The 12,321-nt window shown below is 39.2% G+C and overlaps 2 protein-coding genes across 2 annotated transcripts; both read right to left on the reverse strand.

Annotated features, from left to right (window-relative positions):
- Nucleotides 1-42: 42 nt before the first annotated feature.
- On the reverse strand, nucleotides 43-3,439 carry LOC129279658 (uncharacterized). The gene has a single exon (XM_064111767.1). It carries the CDS (start codon nucleotides 3,437-3,439, stop codon nucleotides 2,819-2,821), a length of 621 nt encoding a protein of 206 aa, XP_063967837.1. The 3' UTR covers nucleotides 43-2,818.
- LOC135157151 (uncharacterized) lies at nucleotides 2,990-5,832 on the reverse strand. The gene has a single exon (XM_064111766.1). The coding sequence runs from the start codon at nucleotides 5,743-5,745 to the stop codon at nucleotides 4,576-4,578; it is 1,170 nt and encodes a 389-aa protein (XP_063967836.1). The 5' UTR covers nucleotides 5,746-5,832; the 3' UTR covers nucleotides 2,990-4,575.
- Between the last annotated feature and the right edge of the window lie 6,489 nt (nucleotides 5,833-12,321).

The following is a 12,321-nucleotide window of genomic DNA, read 5'->3' on the forward strand; positions in this document are numbered from 1 at the left end:
TCAGAATTCATTTTTGAGAAGAAAACACGTGGACAAATGATATGCCATTGCTCGCCGTTTAATTCCGTACGAGGCATCAAAACACAGAGGCAATATGCCTAAATAACATAAGAGGTGATAAACCTCAAAACAGTCTGAACAATGTCGTAAGACATAACGAAAAACTACATCTGTGGCATCCTATTAATCTTACTGAAAGATATGGGATCACGTGATCGCCAGGAAGGGTAGTAACTCCTCCCTGGGACTGTTGATCACGTGACCCACCCGCAGGATAGTAGTTCCCACGGGTGTTTCCCTAAATCTTGGTAAACAACATCTTTGGAGCATATACTTTGATATCAATATTGGTGATCTGTCAGGTTTCAAACAAATTGTTTCTGAACAAAAACCTTCTACACTTCTAAAGCAATGTATCATGACATGCTCCTCCTTACCATTTACATATAAAAGTCATAATTAGCCACATAATGCTCTATGCTGCCTGTCCTTAAGTCCTACCCAACCTCCCAGCCATATTGTAGGCCTAGTCACTTTAATATGACTATCTGGACAGTGGACTTCTTTAAACCTGAGAATATAATATGTATGACATATAAAAGTATACCTCTATCATATGGCCATCTATTCAACAATGTTGTATATCTGCCTTCTTGATAAACTCGTAAGTGCCCTGCCCAACCTTCCAACCTTATGCAGGCCAAAAAAGTTACCTCCAGATGTCCTTGTTCCTAATCTAAAACATAAAATCATAAAATAATTCAATATCTCTCCCAACCTCCCAACCATGATGAATGACTGTCTAAATTCTGCCCAACCTCCCAGCCTTAATGCAGAAATCAATGTCTTTCCAACCTACCAACCATGCTGATCTACTGTCGTAACTCTGCCCAACCTCCCAACCATGATGACTGACTGTCTAAATTCTGCCCAACCTCCCAGCCTTAATGCAGAAATCAATGTCTTTCCAACCTACCAACCATGCTGATCTACTGTCGTAACTCTGCCCAACCTCCCAACCATGAGATGTTTAATAAGAATATCATAAATCGTGATACACAAAATTTCCTACACACGGTAATTCTCAACAGTAATTCAGCTCTACGCATGGACTAAGATATCAGCTTGTATGGTAACATATGTGCTAAAGTCACCGGTACACTGCATTGCCTCAGAAATATGCAATCCCCTTAACGATCCCGTGACTAAATTCTGTATTGACGCCGGGTCCTCCCATCCCGATAATATATTACCAATGTACCTGGGTGGGAGTGGAGGGGAAAAATTTGTTGCCTCGAAGGAATTTCAGACTGCAATGGCTTTATTACGTGCACACGTTACTAGTATATTCCACAACGCACATGTTTCCCGCTGTGATTAGATCACATGTTATCCGGTTAGTGATCACATGCACAATCTGTATCGATTTGGACTTTTACACATTATATTCCTCTATGAACCTAACACTTGTTTCTCTCAAAAATTTACTGATCACTGAAAATGATCATTACCTTTTGAGAAGAAAACACGTGGACAAATGATATGCCATTGCTCGCCGTTTAATTCCGTACGAGGCATCAAAACACAGAGGCAATATGCCTAAATAACATAAGAGGTGATAAACCTCAAAACAGTCTGAACAATGTCGTAAGACATAACGAAAAACTACATCTGTGGCATCCTATTAATCTTACTGAAAGATATGGGATCACGTGATCGCCAGGAAGGGTAGTAACTCCTCCCTGGGACTGTTGATCACGTGACCCACCCGCAGGATAGTAGTTCCCACGGGTGTTTCCCTAAATCTTGGTAAACAACATCTTTGGAGCATATACTTTGATATCAATATTGGTGATCTGTCAGGTTTCAAACAAATTGTTTCTGAACAAAAACCTTCCACCCAATTAATAATTTTTTTTTTTTTTTTTTTTTTTTTTTTGCCCCGTCATAAGTCGCATGATTCTGGAGCATACATGAACTTGTCATGCTTGCAAATAAAGCTACCTAATATATTGGCATGGAGCTGCATTAAACACTTAACCTCACATGAATGGATGCAAAATGCCTATAAAAGGACGTTCCTTCTAGGGTAAACTAAAGCAACTTCTAGTTGATATAATCATCTCAGGACTAAATGCATATAAGATGGAGGATACTGAGCACAATGGCCTGGATAAGGCATTACACACCATTTACAAACATTATCATGTATCCCTTAACAGCAAAACCTTCCAAAGACCATCAGTATCCTTTCAAAGAGTATAAACAAAACAGTATATTTTGCTCTCCTGTCTTAATTATCGTCCTTTCTTTCCCAGTTCGTTTTCGGTTCTCAAATTTATGCACGTCACCACAGGGACATCCTGTCTTGCGATTTCTGATCAACTAAGCAATTCCAAGAGTAAATAATGTATTGTACAACTACAATAAACAGGCTTTACCAAGCTGATTCATTCGAAAGAACTGGTTTGTCATAATTGACATATACACTCTCCCGTGCAGTCCCTGCTTCTCACCCCTAAAATACGAAGAATAAAAAAGAATTGTTCGTCTATCTATTCATTCTATTCAGTTGTTCTTTCTTTCTTTTTACTTCCAAGTGTTATTATCCTCAATCCAGACACGTGCATATCATTATTGATAATAGCAAGGTAGTACTGTTGACGGTGCCCTTCAAAAAGCCCGTAAAATGAAGTATGTACATAAACAACTAGAAACAATAAACGTAATAACACTAAGATACATTACAAAAGAAAAAAAACCTTGCCAGAAGCCTCGAGTTCTCAAAATGTTTCTCAAGCTCGTCTCCTCTCCATATCTAAACAAATCCTGCTTCCCTTGCTGCAGTTCTGAAACTGTCAATGAGAATGTCTGAACCCGAATCAGAGAGGTGCACTCTATCTCTATTGAAGAGGCTGTGGATTGTGGGGTCAAATTCATGTTTGATGATGGTGGTATCCGACATCCTGGCTAGTTTCCTCCTAGCGTATTTGTTAAGAGACTTACGAACTCCATCCAAGGCCTCCTGTGAATTAGAGCCTTGCTTGCGACCATAGTAGAAGAGCCGCGGTAAAATACCAGACCAGGTGATATGGGTGTGCGGCATTCTTGTGCGTAGATCTTGGATGGCTGTGTCAATTGCCATCCTGCACCGGCAGACATCATACTGTCCGATGTCATTTGATCCTAAGTGGACAATAGCTAATGCAGGAGGAGTGCCGCATCTCAGCCGGTTAGAGACCATCCTGGGGAGATCCTGGAGCGTGGGGCCGCCTTGCCCATGCCAGCGGACCACGATACCTCGCTCTCCAAATTGCTGATAGTTGCGTTGTGAAGCTCGTTCTTTTGCTCTTCTGACCAGGCTATCCCCTACAATCCAGATCCAGTCCCCTCTGCAATAAAAAAATGAGAGTTCCCGGAAGTAACATGTTCTACACATGTACACATGCCCAGTGCACTGACATCTTTCTTGTCATATTACATTTATAGCTGATTGGCTATTATCTCTGTTATTGTACTTTGACAACTGATTGTAGTTAAGTTGATAAGTAGGTTAGGATGTATGATGTAAAGAGCTTTGAGAAAGTTTGAAAGGCACTATATGAATATTGAATTATTACTCATTATTGTCATCATGAACTTGGATATCCGTTCACACGCAAAGGGTAATTACAAATATGCACCCTATGCAGTATCCAATTGTCTACATTGTTATTAGCCGGCTAGATATATCTTTATTATTATTGTGTTACTTCTGCTTACATACATGTTTAGACAAATTACAAATGTGCTCCCCATGTAGAAACCCACTACTCGGCTAACTGGATTCTACCTTTATTATTATTGTATAGTTATGAATAAATGTAATAATACGTGGATGAAACTGCGACCAAGTATAGCGAATTATAAGTATGCTTCCTGAGTAGTAACCACAGGAACCATCCATAATTGTTCGCCCATAGCTTACATAACCTTCCCACATGTTAGCTGTGGTAGTTACAATGTCGCAATAGGTCACCTTATGTAACGTAGATAGGCATCACTACGCCATCTACCCATGGTCATAATTTGCTCGGGAGGTATACCCTTTAGGGCTGCCATTGTGGCTGCCCCAATGCGAAAGGAGTGTGTTCCATATTGGTTAGCCCCGACCCCCGACACAAACAGTGCCTTCTTCAATACTGCATTGAACTGATACCTGGAAAGGGGGGAGCCATTCATATAGCAGAAAAGTGGCCCTCTCCCTTTAGGCCGTACCCGTAAGTACGTCTCCATAGCCTTGACAGGGCATGTGCCCTCCGTCTTATTTTCTTTGATTCTAAGCGTGGTACCCCTCCCGTATTGGTCTGTCTTTGAAAATCTAATCTGTACCAACATGAATTGTGAATTTTCTTCCTGACCCCATTGGATATCATCTATAGCCAATATCTTCCTCCCATCATCACTCTGACTCTGAACCGTGAATTCTCCAACCCTCAAGAAGCCAAAGAAAGCCAACAAAAATGCCGCTTGAAACATTATTGACTCATACCTCGAGATTTGCAGCCGGCACGCCTGGGCGTTTGCCCTCTTTGTTTACCCACTGTTGATGAATGGGGGCAGGGCCCCTTGCCGAACACCACCCCCTACTACGTGGAGGAGCCACAACTCCCCGTTTATCTCCGCCCAGGAACCCCCTGTGGCATGAAATCGGTGCCGAAATTCTATATCGTAGTCCCTCCAACCATATCCGTAGTAGCGTGAAGCAGCAGAACGAATGAGGTGACAGTACTTCAGAATTTCATGAGTGTGTCGTGGATTTGCTGCCAGATAGACGCTCATGTATATTAGGAAGGCATTTGTCCAAATTTCAATGGACATGATTTTGTTTTTGGAGGGGGCATTGTAGGGCTTTAACACCCATTTTCCTTCCTCCTCGGCTATTGCCAGATTAGTTCTCTGTTCTGCTGCTTCGCGCAGTGTGTGGGAGGCTACATCTTGGGCGTTAACTAACAGATTTAGATTCACATACTCCCCCTTCCAAATCTTTTCTTTTATGCTTTGGGGAATAGATACACCCAGTGTGTCACCTACAGGGTTTAACGGGGAATGGTGAGGGTGGTGATAGCCTCTATTCATGTTCTCTGTGTTAGGTCTACGTTCTGTATTGATTATGGTTTGGTTATTTGGCCCTGTGGCCTCATTATCATGGACACAGTGTGAATTTTGAGTTAGGTCGGTTCTTATCTGAACACTAGGAGGTACAATTGCGGGGAAGGATGATGTGAATGGGGTCTCTCGTACCATCCCAGACTGACTTCGTTCTCTAATATTGTGCGATTCGTGACCTGTAATGTTATTATTAGTATGGCCAGGTACGCAGAACGAATCTGTATGATCTTGTATTTGTACTGACATGTATTCAGGTCGAGAAGGCTCACCTGCGGTATTATTACTAGTGCTGGGCCTGGGACAACTCTGAGTCTGACCCTGAGTGGATGGTAATTGCAGCACAGGCCCTTGTGAAGCTGCTGGCCTCTTATTAGCTGAACGGCTGGGTGAACGGCCGGATGAACGACCCTGCTCAACGTCAATGGGTTCTGGCGCTGCTCCTACTGCAGTGGCAGCGGGGGCTTGTCCGGGCTGCGAAATTATTTTTCCCACCGAGTTCTGGACCAACATATGAATATTCATGACTTGAATTGCGTCTTCGGATTGAGAGTACGCATGCGCGTGGCCTCGACAAGGTGCCTTAAGGCCGGCCATGCCCAAGGCAGGCCGAGCATCAAGGCACTACAACACTGATTAGTACTAGGCATTAATTAGACAGGTCCAGATTTGAGGTAAAGTTAATGCGCTAGCCTAAGCTAGCCCTACCCTAGCACATGTCTTGCCATTAATGGCAGCTAGTTTATTAAGTGTTTAAGAATTGGATATTTATATATATATATATATTATAGATCTAAGCCTATAAGACCTATGTAACTATGTAAGGGTACCGGTAATTTGACGATGCTAATTCATTCTAAGCAACGTGAATGCTTACGATCGGCACTGGTCGAGGCCAAGTCCACGCGCATGCGTAGGTTGGAATATCACAAATTTTTGAGTTCGCGCTTTGCGCTCGCATTATTTTTTATTGGTGAGTTATGTATCTTATTTAAAATGCAGTAATTAACTGCTTAATTAACTGCTTCCTTTACTGGTCAGTATATAAAAAGAATTAGCGAGCGCAAAGTTATTTTTTAGTTAGATACACATCTTTTTCATGATTACAAAACCAGCTCAGAATAAAATAATTTCCATGTCTTATTACACGACATGTCAAGAAGTTTGAGCTGGTGATTCGCGCTGGCAACATCGCGCAAGGAAATTTCAACAATGATTAGCCCCATAATTGACCATAAATCAAGTTTTACAACTTCAGAATTAATTTTTTTTCAAAACCGCTTGCTCGCTATGCTTTCTCGCTGAGAAGTAAAACCTAAAGCAAAATATCTATCTTTTTTTTTTTTTTTGGGGGGGGGGGGGGGGGGGTTTGTCACATTTTTTCGCGGACGAAATATCCTCTAAAAAATTTGCCCCCCTTTTGGAAAATCCTAGGTACACCAGTGCGTGCATGGAACGTATTCTAACGTCCGGCACAAATTAACGTCAGTGATCTTGATCCCCGTCTTCACCCAAAATTAAGGATTTCGTAGCTGAAAAAAATTTGACAAGAAAAAAAAAAGATCTTTAAGTTCAAAAGAGGGGACATACGTCTTTTTTCGTTGCATTTTGACATTACAAATTATTAATTTGGCTTCTCAAGGGGGGGGGGGCACGTCCCCTGGATCAGTTGTGACACGTCAGGGGGGCAGTCTGCCCCCCCCCCCTTTGGTACACTAGTGGTTCCATGCTGATAGCGCGTAGATCAGAGTCTAGATCTAGAGACTATAGACTAGAACTAAGAATTTTTTTTTAGATCTAGGACTGGTTCTGTATACGGACTAGACATATTAAACCATGATAAATAAGCTAATATTGGTCCAAACCTAATCAAACGTAAAGTTCGGAATTAACAAGTTCGAAGTTAACCATGGCATTAGTCGGCTATTCCTATTAGTATTAGGCATTAGACAGGTCCAGATTTGAGGTAAAGTTAATGCGCTAGCCTAAGCTAGCCCTACCCTAGCACATGTCTTGCCATTAATGGCAGCTAGTTTGATAAGTGTTTAAGAATTGGATGTATATATAGATCTAAGCCTATAAGGCCTATAAGGGTACCGGTAATTTGACGATGCTAATTCATTCTGAGCAACGTGAATGCTTACGATCGGCACTGGTCGAGGCCAAGTCCACGCGCATGCGTACTCTCAATCCGAAGACGCAAGTCATGAATATTCATATGTTGGTCCAGAACTCGGTGGGAAAAATAATTTCGCGTCCGGGCTCATTCCCCGTCGTTCTCGTAGGCCTACCGCTTCCCGGTGGAGCTACCGTCCGAGTTGCGTGTGAGGCAGCTGTCGTTTTTGTCTGGCGGGTGCCTCGACTTCTACCTCGTTTTGCCCGAGAACGCGTCTGAACCGGTTCAGTGGTGGCCTTTCTCCTCTTCCCCATTGTTTTCCGATTCTGTTCGATTATGGAATGACTAAAATAGAAGACAAATATCGCTATTTCGTCGTTGGGGAAAACAAAAACGTTGCGACCTCCTGAAAAATTTGTTGCCTCGAAGGAATTTCAGACTGCAATGGCTTTATTACGTGCACACGTTACTAGTATATTCCACAACGCACATGTTTCCCGCTGTGATTAGATCACATGTTATCCGGTTAGTGATCACATGCACAATCTGTATCGATTTGGACTTTTACACATTATATTCCTCTATGAACCTAACACTTGTTTCTCTCAAAAATTTACTGATCACTGAAAATGATCATTACCTTTTCGGGTAAATTATATGACTTCTGATAATCCTAAGACCCGGCCCTGTGCATCAAGGGAGAGTAGGGATCCTTAACACCCCTACCTCCATCCCGACTTTAAAAATGTTTATGTTTTTTATACAAAATTACTATGAAAGTATGCGAAAGATCTGTCAGTTTTTAGCCATATATACATGTATAAAGTAAAACATACTGTACTATAGCTTAATTTTGGCCATGCCTGACACAATTATGTGTCTTAAAAATACCACTAATTAATATAAACTTTTCAATGACGCACATTATTATGGTGCCCTTTGAGCAGATGTCATTAAAAATCAGGGGGTGTAAACCTACCTCGGATACTTGTATTTAGAAAGCAAAATGCATTCGAGGTGATTACTCAACAGCGATAGATTATTTTCAATGCCATGTGTTATTAAAATTTGATTATATGTAACAGTTTTACTAGTTTGTGAATGATGTCTATAATTTGATGTACAATCTTAGGTTGTTAATTCAAACTCATCATGTATATAACAATTTCTGTATAATTCCTTATTTATTTATTCAATGAAATGAAAATTTCAGTTAAGAGGTTTTTATCCATATTGCAGCTTTACAATTCATCATCACCTTGATTACTTTTGATATATAATCACCACATCCAGAAAGATACTTGATATATTTCAATAGCTTTATTTCATATACATGTTTTATAAAGTCATCATTATGCATATACTTTTATTTTGCTTTCTTATTTATTGCCAAAGGAGTACATGAATTGAGTTGGAAATCGATTTAGAAATTGTATCCAGAGCTGTTTAAGTTTTGGGGAGTGTTGCTTGAAGCAATGTTGTCAGTCTTTTTCACTGAATAATCGCTATTCTGCCAGACAGTCGTAAGAATTTGCGGTGGCTATTTACATATGGCAGTGAAAATCACTTACTATTTGGTATATGAAAGCTGTTGTTTATATTCTTATGTTAAGTGAATGTGTTTCAAACTTATTAATTTGCCCACTTAAATGGATTCAGCACTTTTCGAAAGAATATTATGTAAATTAAAACCATGATTATCAAAATAGAAAGAAACAAAAAAAAAATATGCGCTTTGCCAATTTCTGCACAGAAATCGTTTAAGAGAGGTCTGAATTTCCAGACCCTTAATACGATGCAGCCTAAGAATCATACTTTTTATCAGGGCTATTGTCAATAAAGAATAAGGCCCGTTTTGGTTGGGCTTTTTAAAGTGCAACAGTATAATTTTTACCCAAAAAAATAAAGAGCTGATTCATCTTGAAGACAAATTTTCTGAAATAAAAACAATAACATTTCACAAATGAAGCAATGAAATTAAAAAAGAATAATAAGATGAAACATAACCAATTTATCGCTTTATTTCTATGCATGTCGGCAGTAACCATCATAGTAATTTGTCCAACGTAGGAGGCTATCTGTTGATGTAAATTTTTTCTCATAATTTTAGGAAATCAGAAGTACTATATACCATTTTTTATACACGTTTACCTCTATAATGTACTTATTCTGCATTTATATTAAATGTCACAGTACTGTACGCTTGCTATTTGTGCTATTCTACAATCGTTGACAGGCGAATTGCATGAGAAATAGTCATGTTTTTTTTTTTTATAATTTACCATTAAATTTAAGAATCATAATTATCATCATTAGAGACTTTCAAAATCTAAAATAATGTCTTGATCTTTTGTAACGGTATCAATTCTTGGCACTGTTACATAAAAAGCTTTCCATAAGATGCTCTTGCTTACAATTGCTTCAGGTCTTTGAAGATAGCTAATCTGAGTTTGAGTTTTGCTATTCGGTAGTGTAGCGTTTTTTTTATTATTATTATTAATATGGTCTTGCTACGAAGAAAATGAAAATAAATTTTGTATAAGAGTCAGTAATTTGTGAAGACTACAGCAGTTGGATTATCTAACATTTCCCTTTAAAACCACAGTCAGTCCTTCTCATGTTATATACTTGGACATGATGTGTTTCATTCCCATAATACGGCTATGAAAAGGGGGGAAATAGTTATGTGAGGAAACTTGATATTGGTGTTGTTGTAGTTTATGATTTTGTCATTCCTGTAGCGGTTCTAACGAATTCATGTTCGCATTGTTCTGCTAACACTGGTTCGTAATTTTCCTGGTCAAACATGGTCAGATGGTGACGTTTCATAAAACTTTTTGGTATGCATAAATCTACGCATGACTTGATGACTCTTTTAAAAAATCTTTAAATAATTGGTCGAGGTTTCGTTGTAGGGTGGTCTCAAGGCATCCGACTACACACCATGGAAGTCTGCGGTTCAATTCCCGGCACGGCCCTTTGATCAGCATTTTATCTATATTGCTCTTTTTAGCTTGCATCAATTAAATATAAAGAAAAAAATGATTTATGCATTATTGATAGCAACATGTGCACGTGTTTAAAAAAGGTGCTGAATGAAATTATCAGTCATTAGGATTCCCATCACCTACACTTTATATCATAATTTTTTTTGTACATTAATATTTCCATTTTTAACAAGCATCTTGAGTTTGATTACAGATACAGGGAATGCTTTTTCATTGTTTTTACCAGGGAAATCCTGGGTTTCTCTTAGATGGCACAAGAAAACGGTATCAGTCATGCGCAAATTTATATGACCATGCAGCGTTATGAAACTGACCCGGTTATGACTGTAGAAAAGATGCACAGAGGGATGCCTTGGAAAATGAAAATCCTTTTTCCAGCTCTCGATTGAGGGGAAAATGCAAAATTAACAGACATGCTTTCACAATCTTTGTGCTGTTATAATGTGGACACTAGCAACTGTCAGGTGTTTTTTTTTTTAATGTATTTAGTCTATTTTTGTAGGCCACTCGTATTCAGCCAATACCCTTCAAAGGAACAAGTTTTTAACATCAATCAGGAAAAATATACGGTATGCCTGTTCAGGATTTTACAAGACGCTTGGCTTAAAAGCATAAGCAAAGGTGGGTGTGAATATCAATTGAGACAGTATAGTTTTTAATGCATACCAGAAGCGGATCTAGAGGGGGGGTTGGGGGGGTTGCAACCCCCCCCAAAAAAAAAAATCCGGGGACCATTTTTTCAAATCTTATCTTTTTTTTAAACTTGTAATTTTATTTTATTCTATTTCTATGCCATTTTCACACACAGATTTTCAAAAATTTTCCCTACTGTGGGAGGGGGGACACCCCCTCCCACACCCTCTCCGCTCGCTTGGACTCGGTCGCTACGCTCCCTCGCATACCACCCCAACCCCCCCCCCCTTTATAAAAAGCTGGATCCGCCCCTGCATACCTTTGGTTTATTTGTACTGTGATGAATATTAAAGAATTGCTAAATGGGATATTTTTTTGGTATGGATGTGTAATTGTATATTCTTGAAATTTTACCTCAGTGAATAAAGTGATTAGTAAGTACCGTTGTCGAAATAACTGTGTGAAGATCTTGTTATTGACTTTCTTTGATTTGCACCACATAATGCATAATCTTAAACTCAACTCATTCCTATGAGTCTTAACTGATTCAAAAGGATAGTGGCATTGTAAAATCTCGATAACACATATACTCGCACCCATATAATATTTTCATAATAATTTAAGGACAAGTCCACCCCAGAAAATGTTGATTTAAATAAAAAGACAAAAATCAAACTAGCATAACGCAGAAAATTTTATTAAAATCAGATGTTAAATAAGAAAGTTATGACATCTTAAAGTTTCCCTTATTTTTTCACAAAACAGTGATATGCATAATATGAGACAGTCGATGATGTCCCCACTCACTATTTATTTTGTTTTTTATTGTTTGAATTATACAACATTTCATTATCTTTTATAGATTTGGCAATAAGGACCAACTTGACTGAACCATATAGTGTTGAATAATGCTAATTCCACATGTTCAGGGAGGAAATGATTGTTGTATCACTTTACAATGAGGAGAAAATGAGAATATATTTCATAATAAAACACAAAAGAAAAAGTGAGTGGATGACGTCATCAGTCTCCTCATTTGCACACCAACCAGGATGTGCATATGACTGTTTTGTGAAATTAAGTGAAACTTTCATAACTTTCTTATTTTACATCTGATTTTGATTAAATTTTCTGCTTTATGATAGTTTGATTTTTGTCTATTTATTCAATCAACATTTTTCTGGGGTGGACTTGACCTATAATTATCATGGATTTCCCGTTTAGCCCCGCCCCTCTTCCTTCTCCCTGCCTTTCTACTGCTTTCGCCTTCCATCCATCCAGCTCTCTTCGTTCATCTCTCTTTCCTCTTTTCTTCCTTGGCCCAGCCCTGCCTCTCACGTTCATTAATTCTCTCCCTCTCTCTCTCCCTTCCTTGCTCCACCCCCTCTCTCTACTCCTGCCTCTCTCCGGGCCTCA

Source organism: Lytechinus pictus, chromosome 17, assembly GCF_037042905.1.
Source record: "Lytechinus pictus isolate F3 Inbred chromosome 17, Lp3.0, whole genome shotgun sequence".
Taxonomy (NCBI): domain Eukaryota; kingdom Metazoa; phylum Echinodermata; class Echinoidea; order Temnopleuroida; family Toxopneustidae; genus Lytechinus; species Lytechinus pictus.